General features: G+C 28.7%; 1 protein-coding gene across 1 annotated transcript in view; it reads right to left on the reverse strand.

The window, feature by feature from the left end:
• Positions 1-3,752: 3,752 nt before the first annotated feature.
• Positions 3,753-18,683, reverse strand: part of Als2 (Amyotrophic lateral sclerosis 2) — a 34,944-nt gene continuing 20,013 nt past the window's right edge. The window contains exons 14-20 of the mRNA XM_067045198.1: positions 14,265-14,359; positions 13,979-14,133; positions 13,410-13,624; positions 12,734-12,910; positions 12,521-12,641; positions 11,076-11,258; positions 3,753-10,375 (exon numbers count right to left, since the gene is read on the reverse strand). Coding sequence (XP_066901299.1) covers positions 10,328-10,375; positions 11,076-11,258; positions 12,521-12,641; positions 12,734-12,910; positions 13,410-13,624; positions 13,979-14,133; positions 14,265-14,359 — 994 coding nt within the window. The 3' untranslated portion in view covers positions 3,753-10,327. The remainder of the gene's footprint in view (positions 10,376-11,075; positions 11,259-12,520; positions 12,642-12,733; positions 12,911-13,409; positions 13,625-13,978; positions 14,134-14,264; positions 14,360-18,683) is intronic.

The raw sequence follows: 18,683 nt of genomic DNA on the forward strand, positions 1-18,683 counted from the left end.
TTTAAAAAGCAACATGCACGCTCAAACAAATGTGTCTATTTTAAAAGATAGTAAATTATTTCAGATGGTTAATCCTGAAGATGGGAAGTGCCCCGAAACGGTGATAGAAAAATATGTACGTAATAAAGACATTACATGGAAGAACTTTTCACAAAACTACCTCATATAAAATGAAAATATTTACTAATTTAGACTCCAATATGCCTTATGATTTACCATAATAATCATTTTTAATTTATCTTTCATAAATTCGTTTTTAATACTCAGTAATATTACTAAATTTATGGAAAGTTGTAATGTCTACTAATGATGTGCTAACAAAAGTAAATAAATTTTAATACGTATCTATACAAATGGCCTCTAGCCATGGCAAATGTAGATACTTTAATAAAATATACTTTGATGTGGTAAGATAATTAAAATATTTTGCAGTTTTTTGTTTGTTTTTTTCAATTTAAGTATCCCAGACAATAGAATAAAAATACATCAGTCTAAAACATGTCATATAAATCAGACATGTTACGTTTTCATTTATTTTTCTTTGTGTAATGATATAAGGAAACTGTACTGAGCTACTTGGCAAACATTTTTATTTTGTTGAATACAATAAGTTCAAGTTGCCAGTAGTGGATGTTTAGGAGGTATTGGCAATCCCGTAAGACTGCATCCTCCCAGCTAAGCCGTAATCTGCATCTTCCTCTTGTCTGGCAGTCTTCCGTCGAGCCACTTACTTGGAAAATCACATTCCGGCATCCTGGCAGAGTCCAGTTCAACCCAGTCTTCCAAACTCGATTTGTCCCATCAAATTTGCATTCCCATACAGATCATAGATCACCATGTATAACCTCATAATAGCAACCTTACATGTATTCTTATTTGGCGGCAGTTGTTTTTCTTGTATTTAATCATTAGTATCTATTATTCATTCACAAAGTGGAACTGTCAGGGAGATTATGTTTACTTTTATTTATTTTTTTACCTCTACTTGATTATTTTTGACAGACGGGGATGAGGGGAACAAAGGGAGGCCTTGTCTAGTATGTAAAAGCTACATAGATAATTTTTTTTCATTTCATTATGAAACGAAAAGCTCTATATATATATCTAATAGTAATGCAGATTAAAACTGTGCAATGAGTAAATGTAATTTTTGTTTGCTTTAGTTGTACCACAAAACGAAGCCATCTTAAAGCATGTCCCATATTCAGAATAAAAGAAGCACAACTCAAAATTTCTATCTTTAGAATAATTGGTTGGACCCAACTCTCATTTATCAAACCAGAAGACACGGTAAATATTTCACCAGCAACATGTGTTAAAGTAAAAAACATTGATGGAGAGCTTGGAGGAAGAAGTATAATAGAGGAGGTAAGCTGGTAGGAAATATGAAGCCAAAAATGTGGGCTTTATGATGGACCAAGGGGCATGGCAGAGGAGTAGGAGCCCATCAGTGGCTGCGTTTTGTTTCAGTTTAGATTACAATGGCAAACATTCCTCTTAACCTCAAACCAAACCTATCCCTCAAGGGCATAGCACCAACCCTCCGGTTTTTGGCTTCACTTTTGTTTTGAAGGATTATAGGGTTGTACACAAACCAGATCCACTATTTTGCTCTCATAAGGGCTTCAATGTGTTGATATCAAATCAAATAGCAGAAAATCAGTTTTCCAATGGCTGTGGTATGAAAGGAAAAAAAAAATCCAGTAAATCAATTTCAAAAATGTCCATGAACAATCGTATTTAAGTTAAGACTCTTAAATACGATTGTTTGTAAAGACAATAAAAACAAATCAGACTTGCTTTTTTCTAAAAACAATTATGCTAACCTACTTTACTGTAAGCACATTTTTTTTTCAACTCTCGAACTCTTTTAATGGAATCAATAATATTTTTTTTTTTTTTAATTTAACACAAAAAAGTAAATTGAGTGATACATAATAATCTCATTTTGCTTTAATATGAGTACAGCATTCAAACAATTTGGACAGACTGACCTATCAAAGTGGAGTAAAACACTTCGTGGGCAAGCAAATAAGTTGAACAAGCTTTGGACAATTTAAATCGGCCAAAAAACTTTCATAGAAATAATTATAAACTGGAAAAATTGTTATTTTTGAACATTTAACTACAAATTTGTTAGTAAGGAACTAAATATAAAAAATTTCTAAAGTCAAATAAACGATTTTTTTCTCAGCACACAGTCCCCATCAGAACTCATACCAGGACACATATCTAATGTTTTTGGATGTACCATCATAAAAAGAAAAATTGGTCAAAAACTATGAAATCTTCATTGCACCTTCCCATTTTAAGTTCTAATTAGGCTTAGATCATTTTACATTACATAAATTGAAAGTTATGGAAATTAGGGAGAATAAGTAATGACAGTTGCAGAAGCTAACCAGATAGACAGATTATACAAAATAATGATATCTTCAAAGTTTCCAAGCAATATTAGGAGCAATCAACATTATATTATCTCCAAAGTATAAAATATTATCATAAGGTTATGTATGAAATGATCACAAAGGTTAGAAAAAAATTAATGTTCTGTTGGTATTCTAATCAATGTTTTTAATTGATTAGAAGCAAAATATGACATTAATTAACTTGAACATTCAACAGCAACATATTCATTTAACTATATATTAAGAAAAAAAAAATGTTGCAGTTGTTTTTATTTAAAACTTTTTCTAAACATAAGGGAATTAAATAAATAAAACTGTTTCTCAAACAATATTTTTCAAATTAATCATACAGTAAATTAATGGAATAGATAATCAGTTTATATTTAAGCTCTGCACCAGCAGACAAATAATTTCTCAGAACTTTAAATTATTACTTCATATGAAATTTTTTTATATAAAATTTTTCTTCATACAAATACAAAATTACTTAAATTATTAAATAAAAAAACTTGAGTAACATTATTTCCTAAATGGATCGATGACGAGTAATTCAATTATAATATTTCCTAGCTTTTGTTTAATGTTATTTATACAATAAAAGAATGATATGTCTTGATACATGACACCCTGTCACAATCTAAACTGTTTTTAGGTACATTTAGTACAAACTTCAACATTCAAAAAAGAACTATTACACAATATTAACCCCTTGGTAAAATAACAATAAGTAATTCTAACAAATTTATTTTGAAATAAATAAAATCAATTTAAATACTCCAGATAATAATTGAAGACCATAGGAAAAAATGAAGTATCCCCCTTTTCTCTAACTATTTAGAACCAAGTTTACCTGGGAATCCTTCTGTACTCTTTATAAGAGACTTGAGAACTTAAACAAGAGATTTAAAATTTAAATATTGCAATAAATTCTTTGTTTGATGTAGAATCTGCTGCATTTTCAAATTAAAATAAATGATGTAAAATAATACGATAATATAGGGAGGAGTTTCAAAGGTCCAGCCTGTTAGGGAGAAAAAAAACAAGATATATTTGTGTTTTGTGGATCTGTGATTGGGTATCATAAATAGAAATTGTTGAAAAAAATGAGAATTAAGAACCAAAATGATAATTTATGAACCAAATTACCTGGGTTTTCAGATAATTTGTTTTTCTACGTTACACATAAGCTTCAAAAGCCATTTTGATTTTGAGCCGTTCAAGCTCGTTTTGACTTTAGCATTCTCTTGATCATATTAAAATCTATCAGAATTCGTTATAACTCATTTGAAAAAAAAATTGAGTTACCTTCTCCCCTTGGTCTTCAATTAAATTAAAAATTTCAAATAATAAAACATTAAATTTAATAGAATGAAATATCACAACTAAAAAGAAAGGTTTTACTTCTCTACTTAACCATTGAATACTCCGTGAGCTAATCATACTTTAACTATAAAATTTTCCTGAAATAAATAATTTTATTAAAATTAATTAATAAGTATATGAAAAACTTCATGTTTATTAACAAATAATACTTCTCTAACTAAAATTTAAAGTACAATACTGATTAAGAAAGACCCACACACACCAAAAACCTATATTTTTCTAGTTTTGAACAATATGCTTTGGTTAAAATCATGCCAAAACATTATATACCTTAAATTTTTTGAGGCAGTGAAAATATCTTCATGACAATACATTAATTTTTTTTTTAAATGGTACATACTAGATCCGCACTCAATATCAGTCTTAAGCTAAAACAAAAAAAAAACATTAAGATACAATTAGTATCAATTTACATCACAGAATCCACTAAAGTTCAGAAATGACTGATTTTGAAAGTAGCTGACTGTAAAGCTTAGAAATACCTTTCTATAGTAGAAAAATCAGTGAACTTAACAATAATAAAAAAATCATTTTAAAATCACATAAGGCTTTTTACATAAAATATCACAGAGATCATGAATTTTGAAAATTGTTAATTAAAATACACACTATGTATGATAATTAGTCATGAGACCACTGGCTTCACTCATGATTTAATTGTTGTAAAACAATTTTTTACGTTTTAATAACTTACTACAAAATTTTCTACTTTTAAAATCTAAATTCTAAAAAATGCCATAAACAAAACAGAAGTATTGTCATGATTTAAAAACAGTTATGTAAATGATTATGTACAACTGCCAAGAGAACAATAAATATACAACAATAAAAAATTATTTGGTTGAATTAATACTATAATATTAAAACATATTATACACTGCCAGCTCTTAAAACGTTATTCAGTTTACAGTTGTAAATTCAGAAATTGTGATTAAAACTTGATTTATATTCAGTTTAACTACTTTTATTTAGAGATGTTTTAATCATAAGACACATAATGAAAATTAAGGAAAAAAATGTTGCTCTGTTTTGCACAGAGTTGATCTTCCACCTCCCTGGCAATGAAAACAAAGTCAGTTCTTCTCAATAAGACTTTTGGTTTACTAATAAACCAAGTGAATAGGCTCCACTGGTTTTTAAAATAATTCCTTGCAAAAGGACTCCATAGCAATGGAATATAGAAATGACAAAATATCCTGGAAATATATTATTTATTTAATGAGTCCAACGCAGGACGGCTTCATGGAATCAGAATATGAAACTGATACTCAGAGAGACTGATGGTGTGGTAGGAGAAAATGACATTCAGGACCTCAACAACAGGATGGCACCTGCAATCTGCTCACCATAATAGTGAGCAGAAGTTAGTAGAAAAAGCCAAAACTTATAAAAACTGTTACCCTATAATAGCGTTCTAATAAATAAATATACATAATAATTTGATAGTTTATTTTTTAACGCATTATTGTTACTTTTCGGAGACATAATTACTCACATTGTAAAAACTGTCCAGACCTAAAACGTTGATTTCACTAATTAAACTTCATAAAAATTTTCATAGATATGTAACATGCCAAAAATATGCCTAATAGATTAAAAAGCTAAAAAATAAATTCTATAAAATATTTGGCAAAAAGAAAAATGAGTCAACTAAATAATTTTGAGGACTACACAACAAGAAACCTTGTAACATGTACACAATAACGTTTGTTGAATTACAACATCAAAAAGATTAAAATGAACATGTAAAACTATTGGACTAAATAATGAACAAAAATGAGTACAAAGGTAAATGTTGTTTAGTTAACGAAGAGGCGATAGAAGAGCTGAACCAAGCTAATGAGTAGACCATGAAAGAGATGGTCTGAGGATGATGACTGAATGAACTTTGAATGAATGAATGAAATCTGAAATTAAATGAGATAACCGAAGAGATGGTCTAAGAAAATGATAAGGCTGCACAGAACCTGGTCCAAGCAATGAGTAGACCATCAAAGGGATGCTCCAAGCTAATAATTAGATGACCAAAGGGATGCTCCAAGCTAATGTGTTTACCACTAAAAAGATGCTCCAAGCTAATGAGTCGACCACCAGAGAGGTAGTCCAAGTAAATGACTAGACCACCTAAGAGATGGTTCAAGCAAATGATTAAACCACTGAAAAGATGCTTCAAGCTAATAATTAGATGACCAAAGGGATGTTCCAAGCTAATGAGTATACCAATAAAAAGATGGTTCAAGCTAATGAGTGGATCAATGAAAAGATGTTCCAAACTAATGAGTCGGCCTCCAAAGAGATGCTTAAAGCTAATGAGTGGACCACCAAAGAATTATGGGAAGATACATATAAGACACACTTTACTGGTAAAGGTATTAAACTTCTAGCTTAGCAAATAAGCTTTCTAATTACTGCAATAATTATTAATACCAAATTTCACCTATTATACACATTGTGAGACATTATAACATAAATAAAGAACTTAAACAATTCAACCAAGTTAAGTCCATGTTTAAAATATTACTTACAATTAAAAACATTCAGATATACTATAGTCCTTTATGAATACTTTACACTATATCATCATTCAAAAACATTAGGATTTAGAAAAATAAGAAGCATCACCTGAAAAATTAAAAATCTTTAACGACCGTTTTCAAAAATTAGTGGAGGTTGTGATGGCCAAGTGAGTGGGAGCAGTACCCTATCAGATATAATGCTAGTTCAATTCCAGCCAGGGCAGACTGAAATCTATTTCTTAACAGATTGATGAAACAATTCTGAATCTTAGCAGGCTGGCTAGAAAAGTTTGGCAACCTGTTGGAAAACATTCCCTTTCTGGCCTAGACAAAACAAATGAATAAAGGACTGATCTAGTGTTAGCTCAACACATCATGAAAGTTAATTATAAATAATAAATCATTTGAAATGATATCTGATTGTTATTGATATAATTATAAGTAATATAAATAAATAAGTAGTTAGAAATTACTTAATGCCAATACATATTATGCTACCATTTTGTTTCAATTACTACAGGAACAATTTCATCACAGACTATAAGAAATTAGTTCAGACATAATCATATTCAAAAATCCAATTATCATACTAAGATAAAGCATTATTATATAATACTATAATGACAATTAATGGGAATAACAAATATTTATAACCTATTGAGCAAATAAAAAAAAATAATTAAACCAAAAAGCTGACAATATTTCGATATAACTCTAAAAGCTGGCACTGTAGAAACAAAGTCGTAGTAGTAATAATGTTATAAGAGATCAGTTTTCCACAAATAAAGGCCTTAAAAGTAAGGTGCCAACATTGCCAGCAAGAAAATATGATAGCACATAAAATAGAATTACATACTAAAGGGGCATGCTAATCACTAAAAGTTGTTCTGAAATATTTAGGAAATACAGTCGACACCACTTAATAACATCAATAATAAAACAGTTTGCAGGTTTCTTAAAAAAGTTATTTAAATAGAATATGGCCAAAGATGTCACAAACTAATAAAAAAAAAAAATTGACAGAAGAATGGCTCAACACTACTCTTTCATCCAGCTTTTCTGGATAGTTGTTACTTTAATCAAACAACACCAGCTATCGTAAAAGAGGCTGAGTGGGGGCCCAAATGCTCAAGGGTTTGAGGTAAGAGAAATTACAGCATTAAATAAAACAACAACAGAAAGAACTACCAAGAAATAATTTTAAAGTTATTAAGTAAAAGACTTTGCTTTAAGATTATAATGTAATTTATAAAAATATGTATCCATTATTTAAATGAATTATCATTAAAAAAATTAAAAATTTTTTATTAGACTTACTCACATAAATATTATGTAATAAAACTTATTTTATTTCCAAATCTATTTGACCCCACAGATCATTCTACAAAGAGATCTCTGAAAAGTAATTCAGGTTCAGGTACATAATTATGGGGTTTTTAATAGCTCAATGTATGAAATAATCAAGATTTTTAAAATTTGATAAAGTGAATATGGTTCAGATATGCTTCAGATATTCTACTCGATGTAAAATATTATCAAAAAATACAGAAGGAATTAATAATAGTTAATAATAAATAATTCCTCAAAAAGTTAATTTCAGATAACAATCAATTTTAATTTTTAAATAAGCAAATAACCTGAAGTGGTGAAAACATAAAATTTCAGAACAAATTCAGGATTTGAACATGCCTATAGCATTAAAACATTTTCATTATAACACTAAATATTAGGCCTATAACAATGATTTATATAATTTAACATGAAAAAAAAATCATGGTATATAAAAATAAACAAAAAATCTTATATCAAAATAAATTACTATAGTAGAGCACTGATTAAAAATAAACAATTAAATTAAGTAAGAATTAAGAAAAATAATTTTTCAAAGAAACATAAGTATAATTAATTTGAGAAAAAAATAACGTTATATATCATTTAAAATGTCTAATTCATGGATATTATTATTAAAATATAAGCCAATACAATAAATGTTTAATAACCAGTAAATTAAAAATTAAAAAAAAAATCAAAGGCTTATTTTTAAAAAGTAATTTTCTTAAACTAATGATGCTATACCAAATGCCTACAAAGATTTTTTTTCTTCTTAATTTCATTATAAAAATCTTATGAAGTTATTAACAAATTAGTTCATTCAACAATATAGAAGCCAAAATCGTATTAGGAATAATTAATAAAATAACACTCATTCATGTTTTATTATTTTTATGCGGAACAACTGAAATCTCATGATATAGCCAGATAAATATAGAAACTAAATGACAATGAAAATTTCTGATAGCCACTTCACAAGAAGTGTTTTTAGATAATCAATGCTCCACTATACATTAAACCAAAAAAAATTATTCCCTTTTATCATAAAATGTTTAAGTTTTATAATATTTCATGAAGTTTATTCAATAAAGCAGTTAGATAATGGTTTGTGTAACTTAACACACTAAGTTTCTGAAAATAATAATTAAATGAAATATTATAACAGATGAATGAATTCACCCGTGATCAAAATTTAAAATTCATAATAACATACTATGATTAAGTCACAATATGTACAAATGATTCAAAGTTATTGATATTGCAACATTATTCAATAATAAAAATATTATAATTAATAAATAAACACAGAACATCATTCAAAATAAAATAAATAATTTTTATTTATTAATACCCAAGACTGATCTTGGCATATTTATAGAAAATTAAATTCATATATAAGTATTTATTTTTGAAATAAATATTAATTTAAAGATATAATCATTAGAAAACCAACGATAAACAATGAATAAAATCTATAAAAAATCAACTTCCCTTAAAGGAACATACAAAAAGATTATTATATCAATAATAATGAGCTTTTAAGATCATTAATATACATTTCTTAATAAAAACAAGACAATAATAATAAATACAGTTATAGCTACAAGTCTTAATAAAATGAATCTATCTATATTTACGCTCACATATATACTTCAGTTGATTGTATTACAATCAATACAATTAATACAATGACTATATTATATCACAAACAAAAACAATACAGCAATTCCCTACATTAATGGTTATTTTCTTGTATTGAATATAAAACATAAAGATGTTTAAACTCTTGTACTAATATTTTAAAAATATCCAATTGTATAAAATGATAGCCCATTATATACACCAATATAGATAAAATACTACTTGCGTAATATATGCATACAATTATTCCTTCACAGCAAACTCCTAAAACTTGATCATTAAATTTGAAATTTAAATTTATAGTTCATTTTTACATTAAAAAAAAATCAACAATTACATTACTACTTTAGCAATACTCAGTACGTCCATCAAAAATAATCTTTAGATTGTGATAATAAATTTCAAGCTTCTTATAATCATTTGGCAGACACCCTTGAATCAGCGGAATGGTAGAGTATAGATTAATTTAGTTCCTGATCATCAGTAATTTATATGATATAATTTGTATGACTTTTATTCACAATAATATAAATAAGCAGCTATATTTAAAACCAAAATGACTATAAATAAAATACTTGCCTACTCTCCAAAACAATGTAGCTACTTGTAAATGGGGAACTGCTGTAGTAAGAAAACGTATTTCTTCACTACCAAATACACAAATAAGATAAAAATAACATAGGTAACATTTTATACTTTACCTTTCCTAAATATGAGCAGTAGGCAACAATCTCTCCAAGTTTATAAATATAAAAGTTATATACTTAATCATTATTGCCTAATTTTATCATTGCAAATGTATTTAGAATCTCATCCTATCTATTACACAGATATATAAATATATGATGTATAAAAGTTTTTTAAATATAAACAAACATTGTTCTCCTATAACAACTGTAGGCCTTTTAAACCTTATACATGTTTAGTACCATGAAAAAATATTTCAGTTTAGGTATAAGATATTACTATTCTTTTGAATGAAACAATTTGCCTCCATGTTTATCTTTGATGAACAACATCTTTCAGTAACAAACAGTTAAGTTGATATTAACTTATAATGCTGACTTTTTCTTGCAAAATCTGGAAGAAACATGCCTGAAAAAAAATTGAAAATTGGAATATTCAATAAAAATAATAATATTATATTAATAAATAATTGATAAAAGAAATGAAAAGATGACAATGAAGGATAGACAAGTTATGGTATATACACCACAATATGCAATTTACAATTTAAAATACAATAACAATAAAATATATGATCATTGACAGTAAGTAAATTAGGAGATGGTCCAGGTGTGATGAAGAAAAACAATTAAGAAATAGTTTCAATTACTTATTAAACCTTTTTGACCAGCACTGCAAATTTTCAGCAGGGCTTTTAACATTGGTGAAGGTATACAAAAGTAATAAAGAAAAAAAAATCCATTTTTATTTGGAAATTTCATTATTATTCCAACACTTCAATTGTTTTTCTAGACCGTAACCTGTAACATCTCCTTCTAGAAATAATAATGTACAGCAATAAGTTGAACTCTTCGTGATTAATGTACAATTTCTGTATTATACTGATAAAGTGAATAGTAAGCAGTATATGCAATCTGCATTTTTATTTATTTTTGTTTTAATAGTTTTCAGTCAGAATAATATAAAGTGGACCAAAAAAAATGATTATAAATATGTGCTGCACAACAGTGAGCACATCAAACATGGATCACTGGTCACTCCTTTAGTTTCAGATATATTTTATTCCGACTAATGGAATAAGGTTTAAAAAATATAAACTGTTAATTACCTTAAGAGTGGTAAACATAATACCCAGTTCACCGCTTTTGATAGATGGCTCCATAAAGTCTTCAATAAAGTGTACCTCAGACCCAAGACCTTGAATATGAGCCCTTACAACAACATAGTGACAAACCGGGAAGAGGTCGTCCATTGTCCAAACAAATGTCTCACCCAACACTGTCTGTGCAGCCTGATGAAAAAAATTATTTCATTAACATCTTAATATAGTTATATATTCATCAAGAGTAATCATTATTTCATTAACATCTTAACATTATTTTAATAAAAATAGACAGTCTGTTGAGGTTAATGGTCTGTTTACTCACCAGCCCTAAACCCCCAGTACAAGAACCTCTAGTTAATATTCAATACATTAGGTTTTTGATAAATCATTGTAAATAATTTGGTTCTAACTATGTTACACTAACAATTAGAGTAATAAACATTATATTTATTTTATTAAAATAACATTGTAGAATATTAAGTTACAAGAACATTATATTACAATGAGTTTATAGAAGAAATAGTGAGTTTATAAAGAAACAATAAATTTGAGTTGTGAGTCTATTGATTATAAATCCCAAAACAATAAATATTGATTTTTAAAGTGATTGTTTTAATTTTCTTGAAAGATTTTATTATTCATTGGTTCCCAAGATCAATTATTATTTCACAATTATTTCATTAAATTATGAGAACTTAAAAATTTGTTAAAAGTCAGTTATTTAATTCAGTATTCAATTTAATTCAATATTAATTCATATCAATAACTTAAAATAAAACCATATAACTCTGATATAAAAAGATATAATTTAAAAACAAAATTATAATTATTTGTTTTACATATGATACCAGAGGGATCCCAAAAGGTGAAAATAATAAGAAAAATAAATTAATTTATTCATTGTTTTTTCTTGATAAATGAAAAATAAACCCTACATATTTTAGAGAATATCAGGATTACCAAATTTTTCCTAGATCAAATACCCTCTCTTGAAAACTTTCTGCTTATGATTGATGAATTACATCATAAAAGAGCTTATAAAAAAAACTAACCATTTCTGTGAAGTTATTCAGAACTAAGCCCACTGAAAATGAAAATCTATATTGCTGAAATTCGAAGGGCTAGGGGTCTAGTACTTTGTAAGGAAGCACTATTTCTTAAACAATGGTTGTGGAAGGAGGTGATTTGTTCATGATCACACTCAACTGCCAGATTTTTCCCTAATTAAGAGTACCCACTTAATAGAGATTGGATGGACCCCGGAGGGCTCCTTAACCTACAGGGTTGACTCAGGGCTACTGTAACAAAATAAATGATTATCTGCCACAGCCGGATTTGAACCCTGGTCCTTGGAGTTAGAAGCACAGAGGAAACTTTTAAAAAAAGGTTTCATTTAGAAAATCTTATAAAAAAAATTACAACTTTTTCTCAACTCGTTAGAAACTTACTTTTGTTATTTCTTGAAAGGTGTTTTGTATTACTATTAACTTCTCCATTGGGGAAAATTTGGTTTTTAAAAGCTGAAGTGTTTCAACAGCGATACTGAAAATATCTTCTTTCCAGAATTTCCTGCAAATATAAAAACAATGTCAGAAACTAAAACTCATCTTTTTGAATGATATAGAGTTGGATTCATATTCTGTATTTACTGAACAACTTACTTATCAATTCCTAAAAATGCCATTAATGTGGTGTCAGGCTGACGATTCCATTTGAGGAGCCTCTTCCAATAAGTGTCGTCTTCATTTTTGTTGTGGAGTGAGTAAAGTAGAACCAGTGAGGAATATAATTTTGGAAGTATGATTGGATGAAGAAGATTTGTCATGCTAGCAACATCCCTGGAAATGATTAAACATATTCTATTGATGTAAACAACTTTTTCCTATACTGTTAACCCTAATATTAACTTGAACAATATGATTTTAAGTTTCATTTTAAAAAAAGTCAGAAGTCTAATATATATATAATATCAGCACCTATGTACACAAAATCAGATGTTTTCTAAATTTTAAAATGATTCAACTGATAAGTTACATTAAAAAACCTGATTAAAATAGCTTATGAAAGTAGTAGTAGTTTAAGTAGTTTAAAAGAATCAGTTAAAGAAGTAGTTTAAAATAATCATATTTATAATAAAAATATTTTAATATAAATTAAAACATTTGTTAATATTAAATAAATATGTTCTTCAAAATTATTAAGGTTTGGAAACCCTTCCTTAATTCCTACCCTTAGTCATGAAATTATTCTAGGGAAATTATACTAGAGTCTGTCCTAAAGAAAGAAATTTCATTATGTTTACTAAATTAAAATTTAAAATAAGTAAATAGCACTTACTGCGAACAATCACCAAGATAAAGTTGAGTTGTATGGCCAGGAAGAGCAGGAAATAAAAGACGCACAAGCTGGTAAAGTCGAAGAGTAATAGAGTGGAGTTCAGCAACTGCTTGGGGTAGCAGAAGTGGATGGACAACTCCAGAATATGTTGTAGTATATGCTTCTACTAATTCACTCAGCGCCCTCCCTAGAGGGTGATGAGTACTCTCAAAAGCCTACAGGAAAATAAAGGAAAATTTAAGATAAAACAGTTGAAGGATTTCGACAACTGTAGTCGACGATTGGGTTGAAACAATGGCATATCTAATAAAAACAAAATAAAAATGTCTGTACCCTGATTATTTTCTCCAATATTAAGATATACCAAATATTTTTCTTTCAATTTCCTCAAAGAATAAATATAATGCCTAAAGTTATATATGTTTAAGATCATAAAAATAAAATTTAAGAGGAAAAAAATTTATAAGTTAATTGTGAATTTTAAGTTCAACTCAGGTGTTTTTAAGTAACTCAATATTGAGAAATTTAAAATTAAAATAGGGATGGAATAATTGATTAGCATATTTTACCTGAGACAAATAATCAATGATTTGGTGATAGGATTGAAGGTCTAGACTATTCCTACCAAATTGTGGTGTAGTTTGCAACAGCTCTGAATGGCGGATGGATTGACGACTGCCAAGTGTTATTGCCACATTTTCCCAAGCCCTTTGAGTGTCCATAGCTATATATTTAAAGAAACATAAATGCCAACAACAGAATCATTACTTAGATTATTCTTTATATTATATAAAATAAATTCAAGTAAAACAATGTACGAGTACAAAGTTTTGGCTCATAAAAAAATTGCAATACCTTTACTCTCACCACTGGAACCGAGAAGACCCCAGCACTGTCGGAAGATAGCTTTCCATTTCAAATCAGCTCCGACACACAAATCACCAAAAGATCTGTAACAACAAATTTTAGAATTCAATAACCTAACCAAAATATATTGTTTCCATAAAATGTAAAACATACCAAAAAATCAGACATTGTAAAGATAAAAACAGGTAGTTTGCCACTTTAAGCATTAACTAGTGATTGGAATATTGTGATCATTATGGAACTTATGATGATGCTTATTATAAATAAGGTAGAATAAATACATGAACTATATGACATCTCTCATTTACAATATCATGACAAGAATGTGAAGAAAGTGTGAGAGGAGGTTTGTCAAAAAATAATTTCCAATTGGCTGAAAATAATATCTAATAATTGGCTGATAAATGAATAAATCCACCACTTTTCATCACAATATTTTTTCTTTTACATCACTGATATAGTGCATTGGTATAGCATCTCAAAAAATTAAGTTCCAATTCGATAGACTACAGTTCTGAGAGGTTTCAATAGAAAATCAGAAGGGAATTGGAAGTATGTGTGCATCAAGTCAATGGGACTCGACTAAAGCAGGAGAAATGCCATGATGCGTCAACTAGAAGTCGGTTATATGTGTTTTGTCATAATGATAAAGCGTAACTTTTAACAATTTAATTTAATATTTAAATGAAATAAATAATTCTAAAGATTGTTGTTTATAAAAACTGTATACTAATCATCATGTTATTTACCTCTTACACACAGCTTCTTTTTATTTATATATTGTAATATTAAAATTGGTAAAAAATAAATTAAAAGGAAATGAAAAAGTTTTTACTTATTCTCAGATCTAAAATATAGCTTTGAAGATGATAAGGATAAATAAAAATATTAAATATTAAATAGATATGAGAATTTTATTTTAAATGATATGATATTATTGACTCTTATCTCAGGGTGGGTTTTCTAGACAATCAGAACATAATGACATTTAAATAAATTAATAGCTACTTTTACAAATATACTTAAATTCTATGTTGAGCAAAACTAATCAATTTATAATCTTCTTTTTAACAATGGTACCTCTGACAGTAAACAAAGGGTTGGTCTTATACTAGTTTTCAACACACATCTCATCCACCGGGGATCCAAACAAAATGTCTTTCTTCCTTCAATTATATAATCTTCTTGGATGATTGCAGACTCTTGATGTCTTCTTTCTAATGATGCTACCGCTGACCATAGAAAAAGGGTGGTCCGCACCACCTGCATCCAAGAAAAGTCATTCCCTCAGCGCCTAAACACCAAGTGTACCAAACAAAGCTTTGTTCATTCTCATACCTCAATGTTCAATCGTTGATTCAAAAATCGATTGTAGCACAACTGCTCTAATTCACTTGCTATAATTCACAATGCATATTTTCCCTTAATAATTATCATCGACTTTTATTTTTTATTGAATTTACTGTAAATACAATCATGATACAAAATAACAAAAGTTGATAAAATTTTAATCTATATTCTCAACATAACAGCAGTTCAACGGACTTCCAAAGGACACGCACCAATTTATTTTGAATGATGTAGTTTTACTTCATATTTCACTGATGAAAATTGGTTAGCTTGCTTTTTGGTTCAACAAAATAAATGAACAATATTGAAAAAATAAAATTGATACATAAAAAATAAAAACATAACTTAAGCCATCACATAGATACAACATAAGATACAACATAAGATACAACTATTTATTAAAAAAGAGGATATTACAACATATATATAAATTAGTTCCACTTTATTAACTTGAAGAAACTTATGCTGAAAGTTCAAGTTAGAATTACTTGAATGTATATCTAATTCTTGTTACATTCCTCTATCCCCAACCTTCAACTTACCTTCAGATCTCATAACAAACTGTCAACACTCTGCTCACAACTAAAAAATCCTATTCCACTCCTAAACCGATCCCATGTTGTAAACCGCATCTCTTGTTCCACTAACTGTAATTCTTCTTACATTGGTGAAACCAAAACTCTTCTCAAAGACCACATCACTCAACATAAATATTTCATTTCCTCCCGTTACTCTTCTGCATCAAAACTTTCTGAAGATTCTTTATCTTTAAGCCATTCTTTCAATTTTTACAATACTTCTATAACAACAATACTTTTTTACTTCAGTCCATACGTTACAAGTGTTTCTTGCTAACGTTTTTGTACTTCACAACTGGCTCACCGTGCTAGGTGTACTTGGCGTTAGACCTTCCTCTTGACAGTATGTCTCTCTTATTCATTACTTTGTATTATTTTCTAACATCTTTCCTTATTCTCTTTTTCCCTCACCCACTATATTAGTTCTTTATATGTTTACCACATCTTATTATTGTTGTTTATATTACTTACTACTCTTCGCTTACATAACTTTACGTTTAGTCCACAGGTAGGTTTTATGATTTATGGGGTTATATATAAGATGGGAGAGGGGAAAAATTTTAATTAAGTGAAAGTACCAATGGTGCCAGCTACTGACACCAGAAACCAATAGTATCAGCGTAGAAGCAGCTCAGAGTGTGGCAATGAGAGTTCAATGGGGGAGACAATTTGACAGAATACCCAAATGGTGAACTAAAAATCATTTATATAAGCTAATAACAAACAGTAAACCCAAACTGGGACTATCTATATTAGGCAGTGTGAAAAAAAAAAACATTACTTAATAAAATAAAAGAAACAAAAACCATAAATCTTATTGTGAAGTTAGGTATCCTGCTCTAAGTATCAGGCTTTGAGTTACATATATAAAAAGAAGTTTAAGATCTAATTGTGAGGGTACAGACAAAAATTCATACAACTGGTTTTGGTTAATATAGCTTAGTTTCGGCATGTAGCGGATTCGGTTCTCATGATATGTGGGGCAGTTTGTTAAAAAATGGAAACAATTCTCTAATGCCGTTTCATCACAAGCTGTACATAGCTTCTATGGGTATAAAATATATTTGTGCAGACCGACACTTAAAGTAATTGCATATTTACCAGATAGTTTTAGTTGGGCAATTGTTCTCAAATAAGCTAGGGGACAGCTGTGAGGAGCGGTCGTTTTAATGAAGACCCTACCGTACCACGGGTTATAGGTCAATTCTCGTAATAACAGGAAGTCTTTATCTTTGACCAATTCCCTATATCTATCCAAGATCTCCCCCATTCTAATTTTGATACTTACCAGATCATTGAATAATAGCGGGTCAAACATTCCGAAGCTCTCTAATAATTTTCTTATTGTGTTACCCAGTTATATTGCAAACTCAAACGGTTGTTACTGTCCAGCTGCAGTAGCTTTAAATATTGTTTCAAGAACCGAGTACAACTCATGTTAACAATTTTTCTTAACTTATCCTCATAATTTTACGATATATAAAATGAATTATCTGCTATTATTCATGTTGAAAATGCGCTAAAACAAGGTGAAAGATCTGATAAAATAAAGATTAAAAGAAGACGGGTGAAGGGTTTGATATTCCTTGAAGTAATATAATCAATAAAATCATTACAAAACCTAGAGACATAATTGATAGAAATTAAATTTTGAATATGTGGGTTTATAAAGCCCTGTTTTTATAACAATTATTTATATTATATAGTAATTTAGCTTAACAGAAACATAAGAGCTAAAACTAAGGAAATGATTAGCCACTAACTTGGGCTGGGTGAAAGACTGTTGTGGTGATGAAGAAGGAATGGCCTTATGAAGAAGCCCAGAGACTTTGATCCCTTCGGTCCAAGTTCCATGTAGAGTCCCATCAATATAGTCTCCACTAGGAAATGTCAGAACACCTTTTCCCCCAAATACTCCTGTCTGTTTCAACTCACCTTCATAATGAGTACCATCTTCAAACACCATGATTCCATGGCCCTGAAAACAAAATATTGATAATCAGAAAAGATTAGTTATACAACAAAATAGGGAAATACCCAAAGGCCTTATATTAATTAATTCTACAACTATAGAATGTATCAATATACAACTATTTACAACAAGTAGGGACAGAAAATAACTATTAATTTTTACTAACCTTTTTTTACTTTACCTTCAGATCTCATAACAAACTGTCAACACTCTGCTCACAACTAAAAAATCCTATTCCACTCCTAAACCGATCCCATATTGTAAACCGCATCTCTTGTTCCACTAACTGTAATTCTTCTTACATTGGTGAAACCAAAACTCTTCTCAAAGACCACATCACTCAACATAAATATTTCATTTCCTCCCGTTACTCTTCTGCATCAAAACTTTCTGAAGATTCTTTATCTTTAAGCCATTCTTTCAATTTTTACAATACTTCTATAATAACCACAGTCCAAAACCATGACAAGAGACTCATTTCTGAAAGCATCTTTATCCAATTAGAAC

Source organism: Halyomorpha halys, unplaced genomic scaffold (genome assembly GCF_000696795.3).
Source record: "Halyomorpha halys isolate HHAL.00 unplaced genomic scaffold, Hhal_1.1 Scaffold5.1, whole genome shotgun sequence".
NCBI classification, from domain to species: domain Eukaryota; kingdom Metazoa; phylum Arthropoda; class Insecta; order Hemiptera; family Pentatomidae; genus Halyomorpha; species Halyomorpha halys.